Source organism: Pangasianodon hypophthalmus, chromosome 26 (assembly GCF_027358585.1).
Source record: "Pangasianodon hypophthalmus isolate fPanHyp1 chromosome 26, fPanHyp1.pri, whole genome shotgun sequence".
Lineage (NCBI taxonomy): Eukaryota > Metazoa > Chordata > Actinopteri > Siluriformes > Pangasiidae > Pangasianodon > Pangasianodon hypophthalmus.
This window is the reverse complement of record NC_069735.1, coordinates 13,897,029-13,916,462: the sequence shown is the minus strand read 5'-3', so window position 1 is coordinate 13,916,462 and position 19,434 is coordinate 13,897,029. Positions and strand designations below refer to the sequence as shown.

The 19,434-nt window shown below is 39.9% G+C and overlaps 1 protein-coding gene across 1 annotated transcript in view; it reads right to left on the bottom strand.

The window, feature by feature from the left end:
* Positions 1 to 19,434, bottom strand: part of epha6 (eph receptor A6) — a 133,452-nt gene that overhangs the window by 8,578 nt on the left and 105,440 nt on the right. Inside the window, exons 6-11 of the mRNA XM_026932073.3 lie at positions 9,600 to 9,724; positions 8,432 to 8,594; positions 8,231 to 8,339; positions 6,484 to 6,554; positions 3,015 to 3,140; positions 2,328 to 2,513 (exon numbers count right to left, since the gene is read on the bottom strand). Of these exons, the coding sequence (XP_026787874.1) occupies positions 2,328 to 2,513; positions 3,015 to 3,140; positions 6,484 to 6,554; positions 8,231 to 8,339; positions 8,432 to 8,594; positions 9,600 to 9,724 (780 nt within the window). The remainder of the gene's footprint in view (positions 1 to 2,327; positions 2,514 to 3,014; positions 3,141 to 6,483; positions 6,555 to 8,230; positions 8,340 to 8,431; positions 8,595 to 9,599; positions 9,725 to 19,434) is intronic.

Below are 19,434 nucleotides of genomic sequence, written 5' to 3'. Positions count from 1 at the left end.
CGTATCGCAGTGCATTGTGGGATTGAAAGCAAAAAATAGTGCACTATATAATGAATAGTGAAAGTTTAAAGCTATAGTGTGTGTATCAAAGCCAATGAGACTCCTCTAAATACCCTTACACAGGCTCTTCTCTGAAAATTTACTGGATGCATGTTATTTATAACTCCAACCAGGAATACACGCACCAATCGTGTGCATCAAACACACATACACACATACACTTCTAAAGCAACTGAAAAGCTGTTATGTAACAACTCCCCCTCAGCTATCTCAGTGTGTGACCTGCGTGATCAGAGAGCACTTCATATCGCACAGTTCTGCCACAATCGCGCTCAGCCACTCGCCTTGTACCTCTCGTTTGATTTCTCGAACTATCCTGAGACTGCCTGAGCGATTCCACTGATTAGCCAATTCCCCCCCGGTGTGAGGCATTAACCCGAAGAGAAAGAGAGACGGGCAACAAACAAAAACAGAGAGAGAGAAAGTACTGGGATGAAGGGAGATGACAGTTTGGAGACCCTCAGTTCATGCCTGAGCTGTGTTTTGTTTGTTGTGTGTTAATTTCTGAAAAGCATCTGATGTGGATTTGATATATTGGCAACCGAAAAGCTTATCTTTTTACAGCTGTTTTGCCGACTGCTATATTCAGACCTATTCAGCTTTAATGTGACATAAAATAGTCTCTTGGATTTTACACAATAAAAGTCAGCATTGTAGTGAAACCATGACAGCGATGACGCAATTTTTCAATAATGAATAATTTTTACTTGCATTATTTGACCTCATTATTTGACCTCTATCGTGCATTGGGTTTTAGTTCATTGGCTGAAGGCTGAACATTTTGAAGGTGAAACATTTCTGTTCATCAAACATGATAAAGGTGCTACAGTATGTATGTGGACTTAGTTATTTATGACCTAATGTAAATCCTTGGTGTGGTTTTAATACTGCTGCATAAGTAAGGAATAAAACACGTAAGAGCACGCTGTTATAGGAAAATAATCAACAATGACGTGGTCACTGAACAGCAGGTCCTGAAGCGTGTTATTCTTTTTATTCCACAGCAATTTGCTGATAATTACATTTTTTTAACTGATTAATGAACGACATGTAATAGTTTTTATCCACTTATAGTTACACATTATGTTGTGGAGCATTCGAAAAACAAGTTAGTTCCTGTTATCGCTTGATGTGGCAGCTTGTTACTGAGAAAACTACAAACTGTCCTCTGTGCTGGAAAACAACCTTACAGCTTTAAAGCACTGACACTGGAGACTCCTTCCATAAATGTTTCATAAATATTTCCATACAAAAAACATCTCAGTATCAACGATTACACATTTTCTATGTTAAATAACAACGTTTTTCAAAAAAATCTATTTATTACCAGTCTTAGATTCTGTAGATCATCTGCCGAACAAGTCCGTGTGTAAGCTGTTACTACGAAACAATAACGTATTAGAGGTTTATAATTTTATCAATGTGCATTAATATAAACCTGTGATCTGAATTACAGCTGGAACTGCTGAGATGCTGTTATAGAAAATGAATCAACACCTTCTGTCCAATCAGATTTGAGAATTCAATGCACTGTGGTTAAAAAAAACCATTAAATTTTATATAATGCTTTGTTTATATTAATATATATTTGCAGGTTATTATGACTTTGAGTTCTAGACTTGTTTTGAGATGCAGATCTGGCAACCCTGATGTTAATCCACCTCACGTTTCTGCAATGTTTCAAAAAACATCTAACCAATGTAACTAACATTATGGAACGTGAGTGTGTACGTTCCTACAACTAAAAATGTTGCAACAATGTTGTAAAAACGTTAAGGCTAACAATTTTTTTTATCTAACTGGGAACTTTTGACATTCTCATTACACGGAAAAGCATCGTTATTTTAATTGTTATTATATTAATTAACAGTAATGATTGTTATTATAAGCCGAAGGAAGGTAAACACCCAAGAAGAACATTCTTTGAAGCAAAAGTTCCAGGAACTGTAACATTCAGTAAATGTTTGAGCTGGGAAATGTTAGTATAAATGTTCCTACAAGTAAAATGTTGCAGCAACGTTAAAGGAACGTTAATAAATGATAACATAATGTTTGTTTTTGTCTAAATGGGAACTGTTAACGTTTATATAACACTGAAAAGCATTGTTTTTTCAGCATTCTATTAATTAAACCCAATTACATAACTAACTGTGTGTGATTCTTCGTACATGTTTAAGTGGTAATGTAACTGCAGTCGCCCGCTATTTCACCACCATTAGTTCTCAGAGCTCTGACTGGCAGAGGAAGGTGTAGGAGTGGTGTCTTACTCTTTGTGACCACGCCCTCCAGTCTGATGATGTTGGGGTTGTCGAACTGTCCCATGATGCTGGCCTCTCGCAGGAAGTCCCGCCTCTGACGCTCTGTGTAGCCACCCTTTAGGGTCTTTATGGCCACAGGAATCTCCTTTTTCCCTGGATTGCGGAGACGACCACTACACACTTCCCCAAACTCACCTGGTGCACACACACACACACACACACACACACACACCAGCTCAGTGTACAAGTGTGGTTTACCTGTATGTCACCACTCCAGTCACTAGATGGCAGTAGCATAATTACAGAACTGAGGTCCATATTGTACTACTGTACAAAAGTTTGTACCCCCATAATACGGCACATAGAAATTAACAAGGATCTGACACCAAAATAATTTTTTAAGACAAAGAAAAATAATGTAATTAATATTTCTATAAGTATATACAGTAAAATTCACAATTATGTAACAAAATCCACAAATCAGACTAATTCTGGACCAATTAAAATCAGATGCTAAATAAAAGATGAGCATTTATAATTTTTTGAAATCACAAAAGATTTGTTAGAATCTCTATTAAGTAATGAACTCATCATTTTGTAAATGATTTACTATTTTTTAAGCACATAAATTATTCACTCTGGAGCAATTCAAGACTGCAATGAACACACAGACGAAAATTAAACGAAGACTCGCACCAGCTCCGATGACTCTCTCTATACGAATACGAGACGGGTCGATCTCCTTAGCAAAGTCGTGAACAGCCTGAGACGGATCCTCATAAGTGTCCGGATCAACATACGTCTTTATTCCCGGGAACGGCACTGTGAAATAGACGCGAGCCGGAAAGAAGAAAAAGAATTAGTAAAAGTCTACAGAATCCAGAGCAGGCTCCAGTTTCTCATCAGTACCTCACGAAGGGCTTGAGAATGAACTGAAAACTCTAATCATGTAACCACACACACACACACACACTTCCTACCATTTCTCGCTGTACTGAATCATATGCTTTAGAATGATTAATTGAATAATAAGCCAGGACTTTAAGTGTTTCAAGTAGAAAGAAGAAAATGATTTGGTTTTAGCAACTGTAACAAGCCAAGTTTTGTTATTAAAGTGTGTTTTATATATTTTTCTCGACAGGATATGAAGTGTATGGTGTTGTAGCCTGCTGGCTGTAATCGCCATGTCACACATGGAGTAATTGCTTTTCTGTATATTACTAAGTCTTTCTAATTGTAATTGCTTCAACTCATTACTGCCCCAGATTTATAATTACTTAAAAGCTTGAGTGTTCAAATGCATTCAAGTATTAATGAGACTATAATTTTATACTGGCACAGACATAAATAAGCAGAACACTCTTAAAAAAAAAGAGTTCTTCTTAATGGTTCTATATTGAATCCTACAACAGCATTACACTATATGTTTATATATTGCACAAACTACAAATAATCACGAAAGAAATTCGCAAGGAGCCAACATCTTAGTTTCAATAACAAATTTCAGATTTGTTTTTGCTGAAGACGCATGATTTTGCAAATGAAGCTTCAAACAGACGTCTGGGATACTAACTGCTTCAAACAGACGTCTGGAATGCTAACTGCCTCAAACAGACGTCTGGAATATGTTGAAAGTCCCCATGAACTCATTTGCATACTGTTAGTTATAGCTTCTGTTGTGAATTTACCATCAGCTGCAAAGAAGCTTTCAGAAGTTCTTTATTTCTAAGGTTTTCGTCTGAGTGATTCGAGTTGGACGGGACTTTATTCAGTACACATGACATCGGCCATCTGTTTAGGTCAGCTCCCCTTTTACACAGAAACTAAAGTGACTTCTTTCCTGTTCTCTTGGCCGGGTTGTGCCTGAGCGTGAGCAAAACTCCATCTAGTTCAAACTCTTACCATTTTATATACACGGTTTTAGTGTAGGAGTTTATGCGTGGTAATGATGAGTGATTCTACCTCACGTTTCCTTTTTTAAAGGTGAAAAGAACAAGATTTAGCAGAGCGACTGCACTATGGTATAAATAACAATCTATATCTAGTACTGTAAAGAGGAAGACAAGCTGTAGTTTTATCAAAATAACACATTTTTATAGTATTCATGACTTAGGTAATAAACAGCGAGTAATGATGCTTTCTGTTCGAATGAACTGCTGTTGGCTGGAGATAGTCAGGTGTTTAAAAACTGCTGTACTTGATACACATGTAGCAGCAATTCAGGGGGTGCTGTTATGGGATATAATCAGTGACGAGGTGGTGTCATGCACCTTTCACTTTTGTTTTTTTTTTGGTCTTTGTCAGTTTCCACCCACCCACCAGCCAGCTCTCCTCTATCACACAACAGCTACCAACCGTGGAGCTAATAAGGCTAACAGGTGCTTCCTCCTGACACGTGAAGCTGGTCAACTGCATCTTTTCAAATTTCTGTTCAGACTGCATCACAGTGCAACGTAACACACTCGGAGTAAAGAGCCATCTGCCCTCTTCCACATACATGAACTCACAGATGCCCACGATTAAGCCAATTGTTCTCTCTTGGACTCCTGATCATTGATGGCTGTGACTTCATCAGGATTCGATCTCGCAATCTCTGGACGAAAGAGTGAACACTTTTCAGGTGTGTTACCTCTTTAAGTTGATATTAGAAAATAATAACTAAAATAACTAGGCTAACACCTTCCTGACTTCCTTATACTACGGATTTAGCAGAGCGACTGCTCTATGGTATAAATAACGATCTATACCTAGGACTGTAAAGAGGAAGACAAGCTGTAGTTTTATCAAAATAACACATTTTTATAGTATTCATGACTAACACATTAAAAACCAAGACTACAGTTTCTGATGTCTTTCATGCTTGCTTAATAAAATCTTAACATTATAAAGTAAGTTATAAAATAAGTTCATTTGCTCTCGCTGAGCTTCACTGGTGAAACACTCACTCCCCTAAACGGGTAATAAGCCGCTTCGCCTCAGTGTGATAGTTAAATGAGAGGACAGTAAAGCTCATTTTAATTTCTTTTATTAAACCAGATGCTACAAGTGTGCTGATCAGTGTAGCTTTGTAGAAGACATGGAAGCATAAGAACTCGTGATCTTACCTGATTTTTGACGCTTTCTGTGAGAGAAATATGCAACGTTCCTGATGCGTGTCATGAAAAGTGCTTTGGAATCGCCACTCTGTCATTCCTACACACTGTTCTAGCACTACACTTCACGAGTTGTTTACAATGCAATCAATGTGCGCTCTGACACACACACACACACTTCTCATCAGGCAGGAATCAGGACTTTTATAGTTATGGATACACGTTTCTTGAATCTACCATTAGTAAAGATTTCTTTAATTAGAGATCTTTAGTATCACAAGGTGTTTTTTTGAAATCCATATTCTCTGGGGCTTGAAAAACAGGATGCCATGAACTTTCCTTTAATGCACTGACTATAGTGTTGTTTTCCTGTTTGAACCTGGTGCACAGGAAGTGTGAGGAGCCAATCACATCATCAGCAACCTTGAGTTTAAAAGCTATTTGATGCTTCATCCGTGGCTCTGAGACTGAGACTAGGTGATGCATAATTGGATGTATGGATAAGGGAGAGAAATATGTTGCCAGATGCAGCTGTATGGCGTAAATGCTCCTCTGACTGAATAGCTATCTGTAAATAAACAGTTAATAAATGCATGCTTAAACTTACTTTACTTTAACTATGTGAACGTAAATGGAAGTATATGGATTTACTATACGAAATATATGAATTTACAGAAACTCAGTTTTTACATCAGATGTTAAACAGTTCCCACCTGAGGCTTGTGTAATTCACCTGTTTTTCTTTTCAGGTCATTGAGTTTGCGTATTGGTCAAAAGCACTGCAGGAAAAAGATCTCTAGCTGTAGTGTCAGACCTTTACTGACCTCCCTTTTTTGGATCAAGAAAAGTGGTCATTTGGCCAGAAAGAAAATGCAGTTCAATAGACTAAAAGCTTTATAACATTCAACAGAGACCTGGTTTTTGTTTTGTTTGGCCAGTCCAGTGAAATTCATTCTTACAGCCCTACTGAGATTTAGGATCATTTGCATTCTGAATTTTTGGCATCTGTGTGCACCCATATAACTGTAATAGTGCGTGTGTGTGTGTGTGTGTGTGTGTGTGTGTGTGTGTACCGTGTCCATTCTGATACTGTGTCCTTCTCTTGTCCTGTGGTTTCATCTTGGACTTGATGTACCACTGGCACCTGTGTGAACAGAAGACAAAACAATAATAAAACAGATCTCATAACACTGTAGTTTAGTATTAACATAAAATATGTTACAACACATAAAATGGCTCCTGGCTCCTGGTTATGGTTTTATCTTATCTTTAAGCCTGGTTATCTTTAATGCTTGGTGTGAAGTGCTTCTGAGAACAACCTGAAATGAACTTCAGGAAGTCCGGGCCGTTCGTAATTTTTTATGGATCTTCAGCATCGGCAAGCTGTCCACCAAACAACGGGGCGAGATAATAAACAGCGAGTAATGATGCTTTCTGTTCGAATGAACTGCTGTTGGCTGGAGATAGTCAGGTGTTTAAAAACTGCTGTACTTGATACACATGTAGCAGCAATTCAGGGGGTGCTGTTATGGGATATAATCAGTGACGAGGTGGTGTCATGCACCTTTCACTTTTGTTTTTTTTTTGGTCTTTGTCAGTTTCCACCCACCCACCAGCCAGCTCTCCTCTATCACACAACAGCTACCAACCGTGGAGCTAATAAGGCTAACAGGTGCTTCTTCCATGACACGTGAAGCTGGTCAACTGCATCTTTTCAAATTTCTGTTCAGACTGCATCACAGTGCAACGTAACACACTCGGAGTAAAGAGCCATCTGCCCTCTTCCACATACATGAACTCACAGATGCCCACGATTAAGCCAATTTTTGTCTCTTGGACTCCTGATCATTGATGGCTATGACTTCATCAGGATTCGATCTCGCAATCTCTGGACGAAAGAGTGAACACTTTTCAGGTGCGTTAACCTCTTTAAGTTTATGCTAGGAAATAATAACTAATAGCTAGACTCACAGCTTCCTGACTTCCTCATACTACGGTCCAACACACAAACTCTCCTTCGACTTGTCCAAACTGCTTCACTCCTCCCCCATCTGAAGTGCTGTCCAGAAGGAAGCTTTGCACTTTACGGTAAGTGACTTGGTATTGCTCATGAAGCTGAATCTTTTTTTTTTTTAAACATCATGGCGCCAGTGTGACTGTCCATGATTCTTATCAGAGCAGGTGTGTCAGTGTGGCACGGCCATGACCCAGCGTCCAACCAGCAGCACGCAGGCACGGATTATAATATATATTACAGCATACATGACTTCAGCACTGATGTATAAGTAAGTGATAGTCAGCGTGTCGGACACGGATCTAAAGTGCTGTAATCATTTAGTCCATGTGCACGAGAGCCCGGCTGATTTATTTGTGAGCTGTTGACTGGGGTCTGTTATCTGCCTTCGACTGCCTCTCCGCTGCCACGCTCTGTCTCAACATCACAACCAGAGAGCTATTAGCCTCGAGGGCTGCACGAGGACGTGAGGGCACCAGGGCAGTGTCTCTCACACACACACAGACACACACAAGCGCAGGCATCACGATACAGCACGGCTCCTGCAGAGCCCTCAAGCCGCATGTGTGTCACTCTCACAAACCGCGAGTGGTCTGACAGCAAGCGCGGTCCTGTTTGAGCACATTCCGAATAATTAGGCAGCGTCAGCGAGCAGCCAGTCGGAAAAAAACCACACGGCTCAGTGACCCTATTAGGAGCTGAATAGGATCCTGAGGAAGCAAACGTAAAGGTGATGAGATAGACAGAGAGACACACGGGCAGGGAGAGATGTGAATGATGGCAGGAAGGTGTCTCGGTGTCAGTACCTGCCGGTGATGAGCAGAAAAAGTGTGAGGATGACGAGCAGAGAGAAGCCCCCGACTGCTGCGGTAACGATCACCAACACCTGGCCCTGATCAGACGCCTCCTCTGAATCTGAGAAGGAGAAAAAGAGAAGGAGAGAAAGAGTGAAAGTGAATGGGAAAAGTGAACGAGTAACAAACCAGACAGAGCTGAAATCCTCGTACCATCATCCCCTGTGGTGAACTCAAACTTGGAGCTGTAGCTGCTGTAGCCGGCTGCTGTGCGAGCTCGGATGTGGAACACGTAGACTGTGGATGGCTTGAGGCCCGTTACGATCGTGCTGGGACCTTTAGTGCGAGTGGACGAGTAGCTCAACTGCTCCTGCTCCTAATATACACACAGAGAGCACAGAAAGTACACGTTTATCAAATCCAAATAATAAATTATAATAATTGTCAGTAGACATTTAATAAATAATAATAAAAAATATTTATTAATGAAATTAAAATGAATAATTAATTAAAAAATCATTAATTAGACATTTTAGTCAAAAGGAGTATTATATTCTTGTCAATTTTAAGCAATTTTACAATTTTATACCAAGCAGCAGAGAAATTATGCTCAGAAGGAGAGCTGACTTTAGTACTAAATTTTCATAATTTTTTAGAGGTTTTTCAATTATATATCAGGAAAAGGTAAGTAGACATTAATATTAATTTTTATCAAAAAGCATTTTCTACAAATGATTAGTTTTTAAATAAGGGAAAGCTGACCTCAGTACTGTTTTCTTAGTATTTTTAATTTTTTTATTTTTTATTTTTTTTTTTTTTAGTTTTTTTTTAGTTAAATGTTTTGGTTTTTTTTTTTTAGTCTTTTTTAGATAGATGTACGCCAAGAAGAGGAAAGCTGACCTGAATTATAATTTTCAGTACAAATGACCTTAGGATTTTGGTAAAGAGGAAGGAGGGTGGGATGCAGGAAAGTGGCAATGGGGAGAACGTGGAATGTGGCTGTAGGGGCAATAAGGAAAAGGTATAAAGAATTATTTTTACATCAATAAAAGTTTCTTTTCAGTGTTATGCAAGCCTTCCTATTCTACACCTAGCTGAAATGAAGAGATGTATGATTTTAATTATGATTAGATTTAGATTAGAGCAGCAGTATGTGATGGTGTTTTATTTTTTTGAATGAAACACTTCAGGTAGCAGAGCCTTACAAGCAGCTTCACTTAAAATCTAGACAAATCAGACATCCAGTTAACATCCACAGCAACACCTCGACTAAAAATATACAATATGTGACGTAAGAGTAGCACACAGTCAGACATATAACAGATGAAAGACAGAGTGTGATTTAGGAGGATAGCTGACACTCCTGGGGTGTGTCGTTTACCTTCTCGTAGTACTTGATCTCGTAGTCCAGGATGGCAGCGTGGGGTTGTTCGGCCTCCTGCCAGGAGAGGGCGATGGTGCTCTGAGTGGCCCAGTCCTTCTTCACCGCTGCCACCAGAGATGGACCTGCGAGGAAGAGGACAACAGGGAATTAAGCCCCTCTTTGATGAGAGTTTAACTACATACGTTTACCCTCGCAGTTCAATGTTAGCCAGATGAAAATATTAATGTATTGTGTGTAATATGTAAATATTTGACCAACTTCCTGTTCATATTGTTCCTCAATTCCAATAGTGTAAAGAAGAAGAAGATGCTTTTTTTCATTTACGAGACTCAATCTGGCGATAACACAACGTACTGCGAAGGATTTAGGAATAAATGACTACCGATTGAAATCTGTTGTGTGTTTTTTGTTGTTGTCACCTGAGGTTGTTTGTTTGTTTATAGAGGTTGGTGAGGACCGAGGACCACCCAATTCTTATTCAGGCCCTGATAAATAAAAACATAGAACTGAAGGAGGGTGTGCTTTCTTTTTCCCTTGACTGTAAGTCTCTTTAGTGGGGCTTGAGGAGACGGATGGATTTATATCCGTCTTATATAACATCAGGAGAAGATGCGTCACACACCTCCTGAGGCGGTTGGAATGATCCGATTGCAATCTGGATACACTTCCACCTCCGTTTTAATGCGGACAATCAGTGTCCGGGAATAATCTGATACTCAAGACGTATAATATGAAGAGGTGTAAAGGAGGGCGTAATACAGAGAGTGTAATGTAGAAAGACTGTATATGGAGCTCAATAGCTACAAGATGGTAGATAATGAACACAAAAAAAATTCTAAAGCAGAAAAGCAGGAATCTGAGGAAGCTTTTTACTTCCTGCATTAGAGTAATGACATCTGACTTCTTCAGAGCCGATTCTCTATAAGGGATGAATCTTTCAAACCGGTCCACATGTCCATCTGAATGAAACTGTGTGTGTTGTCCAGTGTTAGTGTTATTCGTCCAAGAATTCTAGTATAGTCCTAACAGTCTAACAATTTAACCTCATAATCTGAACACCAATATTCTAAGATATTATGAAACACCATTTTGAAATGGTTTACATTTTCTGGCTGAATGAAGACTACTGGTCTAGTGGGTTTGCTAACTTTTTTTGGGCTACGTGCACGTCTTTGGTGGCTCTGTGCATTGAGCCTTGTTAGTCCAGCACATCCCACAGATGCTTAATGGGATGCCATGAAGGGGTGTACTTGGACTGCAACAATGTTTAGGTAGGTGGTATGTGTCACATATACACACACACACTCATTAGCTATAACATTAGAAAAACTGCAAGTTGAAGTGAATAACATTGATTATCTCGTTACAATGGCACCTGTCAAGGGTCTGATCCCACAGAAGAGCTATTGTAGCACAAACTGCTGAAAAGTTAAAGCTGGCTATGATAGTAAGGTGTCAGAACACACAGTGCATCGCAGCTTGCTGCATATGGGGCTGCGTAGCCACAGACCTGTAAGATTGCCCATGCCTAACTCTGTCCACTGCTAAAAGTGCCTACAATGGACAGGTGAGCATCAGAACTGGACCAATGAGCAATGGAAGAAGGTGGCCTGGTCTGATAAATCACATTTTCTTTTACATCATGTGGAAGGCCGGGTGCATGTGCATCATTTACCTGGGGAAGAGATGGCACCAGGATGCACTATGGGAAGAACGCAAGCTGGCGGAGGCAGTGTGATGCTCTGGGCAATGTTCTGCTGGGAAACTTTGGGTCCTGGAATTCATGTGGATGCTATTTTGACACATACCTCCTACCTAAACATTGTTGCAGACCAGGTACATCCCTTCATGGCAACGGTATTTCCTAATGGCAGTGGCCTCTTTCAGCAGGATAATGCACCCTGCTACTCTGCAAAAATTGTTCAGGAATGGTTTGAGGAACATGACAGTTCAAGGTGTTGACTTGGCCTCCAAATGGCCTCTCAATCCAACCGAACATCTGTGTAATGTGCTGAACAAACAAGTCCGATCTATAGAGGCCCCACCTCGCAACTTACAGGACTTGAAGGATCTGCTGCTAACGTCTTGGTTCCAGATACCACAGCACACCTTCAGAGGTCTTGTGGAGTCCATGCCTTGACAGGTCAGAGCTGTTTTGGCAGCACAAGGGGGACCTACTCAATATTAGGCAGGTGGTTTTAATGTTATGGCTGTTTGGTGTATATTAGAAGTGCTGGGCAGTCAGCAAACCAAAACACTTTTGTGCCAAGTCGAAAAATTTCAGGAGCGCATTTTATACACTCTTATAGTGACACACTTCTTGCAGCACCGGCAAAAAGGCTTGAAGCGTGAAATTGTGCTTTGTGGAGTTTCAATAGCGACATAAACATTAACATCAATTTCATCCATGTTCACTGCAACATCACCTTAAAATTTCATATTAACGCAGTGCCATGTATTACAGCCAAGAAAAAGTCCGACACACACACACACACACACACACACACAGTATTGCTGAAATTTAAGGCCAGTGTTGATCTATAAGCACACGCTACATCAGCTCCAGCATGGGACTTGAGGAAATGTAGCTTCCCGCCCACGTGCCGAGGCTGAGCGCATCTCTAACTGAATCGCGTGGCAGATTAAACTGGTGGCTGAATGGCATTAGCACGGCCTGATCACATTTCTCTCAGGTAAATATTCACTGTGGAGACCAGCGGCGACCGCCTGCCTCGCTAATCACCTCATCACCTCATCATCTAATCACTGCCTCTGTCATACTCATCAATCTCGTACTGTTACAATATCACCGAGTGGACAGAGAGAGAGAGAGAGACAGAGAGAGAGAGAGAGAGAGAGAAGGATGAGGTAGACAGAGAAACAAGAAAGAGAGAGAAAAAGAGAGAGACAAATAGAGAAAGACAAGTAAGAGAGAGATGAAAGAGAGAGAAAGACACACACACGCACACTCAAATACAGTAAGGTCCATAAATATTTGGACATTGGACAGTTATTTTTTATTATTTTAGTAGTCTATAGCACGTTTTACACGTGGTCTTCTCCTTTTAAAGGGACCAAAAGTAGGTTTGTTTTGATTTTTCAGCCTTTGATGGCTCGCGTCACTGGCACTAACAGCTCTTTGGACTTCATATTGAGAGTTAACAGCAACAGATTCCAAATGCTAATGCCACACTTGCAATCTGCTTACTTTTAAGTGAAATAATGAGGCAATAACACACACCTGGCCATGGAACAGCTGAGCAGCCAACTGTCCAATTACTTTCGGTCCGTTAAAAAGGGGGTGGGACCACATATAAAAAGAGCTGTAATTCCTACACTGGATGGAAATACCCTCAAATTAAAGCTGACACTCTGCACTCTCATATTCATAATTTTATTTCAACTCCAATATTCTGTGGGAGACAGCCAGAACAACAAAATGTGAGGGAGAGAGAGAGAGAGAGAGAGAGGCAAAGAGAGTGAAAGATAAGAGTTAGAGAGATTAAGACAAAAGAGAAATAAAGACAGAGAGAGGCAAGAAAGAGAGAGAGTGAGAGACAGAGAGAAGGGCACAGGTATAGGCAGATAGAGAAAGAGAGTGAGAAAGCGACAGACAGTCAGTCAGAGAAAGAGAAAGAGAAAGAGAGTGAGAGACAAACAGAGAGAAGGTGGGCGGAGGGTGAGAAGCAGGAAAGGGGCTATGGGGAAATGTGGAAAGGGTAAAAGGGAAAGAATTAAGAATAGGATGATAAATGAGAGATGGAGGGAGTGAGAGAAAGAGGGAGAGAGAGACGGAGGGAAAAGAAAGAGAGACACGTCTGTCCTGCTGCCTCTGCTCCCTGTAGCATCAATGGAATTGATTTGGAGAGTGTGATTGAATAGAGCTGTGAGAAAGTAAGACACCATAAAATACAAAAAAAGGTGTTGCTCTTCTCACACACACACACACACACACACACACACACACACAGAAAAACAAGCAGGGATCTATATCTTTTTTTCTTTTTTTTTTTTACTGAATGCAGAGGTCACCTCCTGTCAAACTCTCCTGTGCTTGCTCTTACTCTTTACACACACACACACACACACACACTATTTAATTTAGCTATTTAAGTTTAGCTACTCTAATAACTCCTTGGTTTAGCTGAAGGTAAAATGCTGGAACTATTAGCTAGCTAGCTATTTCTGTTTAGCTAACACACTCCAGTCTCAGTTCCTCATGCTAAACAAATGCTAGCTAGCTTATTTAATCGAAAGCTAATGCTAGTTAGCTAGTCTTAGTGCACCATTTCCCTACATTTTTAACAATATATTTCAATCTGGCACTAAGATGGCCGTGCGATATCACATCAATCACACCTCTGTTTAAAGTTAACTGTGTGTGTGAATTTAGCCAATAAATCAGTATCTGATCAGCGTCTAATCTCAGCAAGAGACTTAGACCAAGCTGGTTCAGGATGTAGATTAAAACAGAATTTTCACCACAACCAGGTGAAAATGTTCCATCTAGCCAGTAGCAGGCGTGAAGACAAGTGCTAGACCATTTCTATGGTAACGAATTACCGTGAACATTAGCTGGTGTGTCATGTTAGCGTGTCTGGTTTACTATATTCACGATGGCCTTTTTATTTTTCCCTCGTGTTTTACAATGCCCTACTGAAGCTATACACATCTGTAGCGTCTGTCTTTTGCTTTTTTTAATTGCTGCTAGCATGATTCAGCAAGTTACATAGATAGCAACATAGATAACAGGCTGTATACAACAGCGCAGTTCGGCTCTCGATTCTGATTGGTCAGGAGGTGATGATTAATATCTATCAGCAGCTCTGACAGTATTCTGGCTGTAATTCGCTCGTCCTAATACGTTATCATTTCTATAGTATCGGCTAATTCACAGGGACTTGTATGGTGGACGCTACGTATAATCTAGCGCTAGACCATTTAAATAAAAAAACAGTGCTGTTATTTAACAAAGAAAGATGTTTTTTTTTCTTTTCTTTTTCAATCTTATTAGCATTGTTTTGTTAAAAAAACATGTTCCACAAGATTAAATGTAACTTTTTATTTTAGAATTAATTAATAATAATAATAATGATAATAATAATAATAATAATAATAATAATAATAATAAAAATTGTAATTATCAACAAAATGCTGTGGTTTAAAATGAATAAAACAATTCGTAGATCGTCTGTAATTGTAAAATATTGTTATTGGTACACTGAGCCACATCAAAACACCACCACACTGATTATTTTCCTATAACAGCACAGCCTTTTCTTTGTGTTTCTGTGTGTTTTTCCTTAAATAGTCAATGTGTAGCATCTAGTGATGTTGCTTAGCAACTGTTTATTATTATTATTATTATTATTATTATTATTATTATTATTATTATTATTATTAGGCTTACAACTGTGTGTAAATGTCCACAAATCGTTCATTGCTATTTATCAGTTAAGATCATCTTTGTTAAGACTTGTGAGATTTAGCGTGAATGTGTAAGCTCCTCCGCATCTTTCTACTGTACAAAAAAAAAAAAAAAAAACGGATACAGCTAATAATTTATTGGAGGCAGCAGGTAAGTGTGGTACATCATGCCTTGACTCCGCCGGGCATGTGTGAAGAAGGAAGCTCACATTTACACAGAAATATCTCCCACTCGGAGCTGCTGTGGGCCAGACTGTGCCTTCATAAATAATGAAGCGTCCTCGTGTCTCGTTTGCTCGGGTACAGACTGGCTGAGAATGGGAGCGCATACCCAAGCAGAGAAATCTCATTTCATACGACTCGGAGCTTCCCGGGCCCTGCTGTTTGGTTAGGCAGGAAATCCTACATGTGAGTGTGATTAATTAAGACTTTCTATTGAAATTTTATGACTTATTGAACCAATCCAAATACTGTCTCTCTGTGATGTGAACACACACTTTTACCTGACTGCAAAGATATCATCAGATGTTTCGGAGGACGTTAGTTACAGCTAATCTAATTAAAATCCAAAGAAATACACACCTTCCTTTCAGTAGTCCGCATACGACAAAATCTACACACTCCGCCTGAATGATAGTGTAAAAGGCGGAGCTTTCAGAAATGACAAGCAACATGATTGAGGCGTCTCCTTGTCCTGATTGGCTGGATGTTGTTGCTCTATATTATTTGTTTTATTCTCCCATTTGGTCTTGCGCACCACCAGCCTTGGGGAATCAAAGATTTTCTAGACACAACTGAAAAAAAAAAACCTCTGAGGCTTTTACTCAAGAAATATCTGGCAACCTCGGACATGTGAACTACACACAGGTCATTTGCCTAATCTGAACAGCACAACTGCGTAACCCGACTCTGAACACGAGTAAATTTCCTCACGTAAATTTTGCACTTATGTCACCAATTCTCAGTACAGCCCAGTACGCATGGTGTGTGTTATTCAGTGTTTGGATCGAGGAGAGCAGTTATTAAATACAAAGTCTGAACAGAGAATTTTGGGTGTATTTCAATGACAGCTGCAGTAATGTGAGGAGAACTTTATATGACAAATATTACAGAAAGTGCTATAGCTTATAAATCTCTTATGCCACCTTTTTTTTAAGCACCCCAAAAATGTGACAGCAAAAAGTTTAGTGTAAGTTGGTATGCAGCAGAGCGCCTGAGCTCATGTCAAAGTGTCAGGAGTGCAACCAGCTGAGCTGAAATTACAGCGCAAGTGCGACAATCACATCGAGTAAACAGGTGTTGGCCCAGCACGGGGCTATCTGCAGGTAATCGGGCAAGGCTGCCATCACACGCTCCCCCAACACGTATACACACACACACACACGCACACACACACATGCAGACACTTGTGCACCTTCATCAAGGCACAACAAGGAGGAACGAGGAGCTAATGGAAAGTCATTACGTCGGATTTGACCCGCATTTGAATTTTAATTAGCTAGCCCACTCCCCTAAAGCGCTCTCGCATCGACTCCTTCAAAGAAATCAATTCTGAGTCTTTTACAGATGCTACGACGAGGTTCGGCCCATCATCTGCAATCACGCCGCTCTGAGCGAAGCAATCAGCAAAGCTAGAGAGGGGATAATTAGATGTTCCTTGCGTTTTTTTGAAGAGTACATTTACATTGCACTTTTAAAACAGAGACGGTGGTAAAATGACTGTCAAGAGAGATGTAATCTTTGTTCACGTACCAGGAGGTATACACACACACACACACACACACAGAGACGTAGCCCTACCTCTGTTTCACCTCTGCTGTTATATAGAGGACATCCAGAACTCTTTATACCCTGCTTTCAAAGCTCCCTCACAACATGCCGTCTCCCTGTTCACTCCCTCCACTCTACAATAACTTTCCTCCCCCTTTTTGTTCATCTGAATGTCTCGGGTAAGTGCCCGCTGCGTTCTGTCTCACCTTGCTCGACTCGTCGACGGAGCGCTGCTTTAAAATGGTATAGGCTATGCATGTCTGAGAGCTGAGCTGAGATCTGAGATTGCTCAGGCCAGGTGATGGAAATGATTCTCGATACCACCGTTCGGCTGAGCGTTTATAATAAAGGTCATATACAAGAAGTTTTAAAAAACTAAAAGTTGCAATTCATTGTTTACATGACCCTTTGCCAACCTCGCTTTATCCCTCAGGACCGGACAGGTTGTTTTTTGACACTGGGTCTTTAAAAACTCATCTGTAAGGAATAACACACCTGGGGTAGTAAGTTATAGGAAAATAATCAACAGCAGGGTGGTGTGATGCGGCTCGACACAAAGTAAGCATTTTATTCCTCTTATACCACAGCAATTTGCCAACCATTACAATTTATAATTTTTTAATAAACAACAAAAAGCGGATGGGTGGGGCTTAATCTGCTGTAAACTGGATGGGTGGGACTAACCTGCTGTAACGTGATTGGGCAGAACTAATTTAGACACAGTCCAGAGGCCACCAATGTCACTGAGAATAAACCACGAACAGTTGGTGGCTGCAGGTGATTATTGACACAAACTCATTTTTTTAAAGCTTTTTAAAAACCTAATAATATTGTAATTATCGTTGAGTTAGTCAGGGATTAAATCATCTCACCTGCAAACAAAGAAATATATCTTAAAGGTAAGGCTAAAAAAATGAGCTCCAAACTGGTCCATTTAGGAGAAAATCCATTTAGATCCTTGTGGTTTGTTTGCCATTCAGACCAGTTGAGTTTCACAGTGCAAATAATTAAATGAACCACAGCTCACGGGCATTCACTTGTAAGAAAAACTGTGATGGGATTTGCAAAAAAACAAAAAAAACAAAGAAAGAAAGAAAAAAAAAAACCACATAAAGCACATTCTTCAGTCCAGATATCTAGAACGTGCTGTACTTCTGCAGCACATCAGCTCTTTCCTTTGGCATCTTACATAATAAATTTGATGGACAAGTTTGGCAAACTGGTTGGTTCAGTAGCATGTGCTTTGGGAAGAAGCCAAGAGTCAGTGAAGTGTGAATGTTATGGCGCTTGTCTAGTGTTCTCTGCTTCTGAGGGAACTGTACTCGTCCTTCCAGCAGGTCTGGACTTGAGGGCTGAAACAATCATGTTGTTTGACTATCTCTGTACAACTGTCACCTAAACTCGCTCCAAGCAGCTAGCAAGAAACTCCTAGCTAGGAACATATAGTTCAGTTTAGAATATAAACTCTAAGTTAAGTTTTCTTTCTTAAGCATGAGCTGAACTGTTCTGTAAACATGCCTCCAGCAGCGTTCTCTACTCTCTATCTGTACACCCAAAACCACAACACTAACAATCAGTAAGTGCTAGAAGGCTTACAGCTGGTGCCCAGTAGCTTTTTTTTGCATTGTTAGCCATCGTAGCATTTCAGTATTCACAAGTATGCCGTTCTTACTTTTGTATGAAACTCTTTTGAGAACATAACAACCAGCCTGTTTATATCTCTAACTAACCAAAAAAAAGCGTAGAAAAGGTAGAAAGCGTAAACTCCTCTGTCCTGAGGACTTTCTCATGGTGGAAAACTTACAGACTGTTGCTTCCTGCAGACTCCTTCCATGTTGCTATAGAAATGGTAACGTTTAGAATAAGTGCATTAATGTAAAACTGTGATTTGAGCTCGAGCTGGAACTACTGTCAGAGCTGCTGTTACAGAATATTAATCAACACATTCTGACCAGTCAGAATCGAGAATTCAACACTGCTGCGACATAAATATATTTAATAATGCTAATATATAAACACTGAAGCTATAAAAATGCTGCCTGTAGCCCATCATGAGTAGGTTCTAGACTACAGTGTTCCTAAAATAGCGTCCTAAATCATCTGTTGCCATGCTTGGCCTGACATTATAGAAATGTTTACATTATGTTTGTTAATATTCCTACAACTAAAAATGTTGCAGCAATGTCATAGAAATGTTTACAAAAGTATATAACGTAAACAACAGCTTCCGAACAGCCAGAAAATGTAACGTTTCTGGAACTGTCACATTTAGAAAACCTTCTGCTAACCAATAATCGTTAGCTGAGAACACACACAGAGGCTGGAATTGTTCAGCTCACTGTTGAAGGACTGAAAACAGAATTGTTTTCATCCAGCGAATAATTAACCATGGATGGAACATTTAGATCATGTGATAATTGTTGATATTGTGCAATGCAGAGATTTTGAAAAAAAAAAAAAAACCAAAGGAAATAAAACAAGTAATAAATAATTAGAAAAACACAAGAACATATGTCATTGTGTTTCCTTTGGAGCTCTGTACAAACACTGCTCATGAGTGTGTGTGAGTGTGTGTGTGTGGATGTTTTTTATTTCTTGGTGGGGACTAAATGTCCCCTCAAGGACAGACATATCT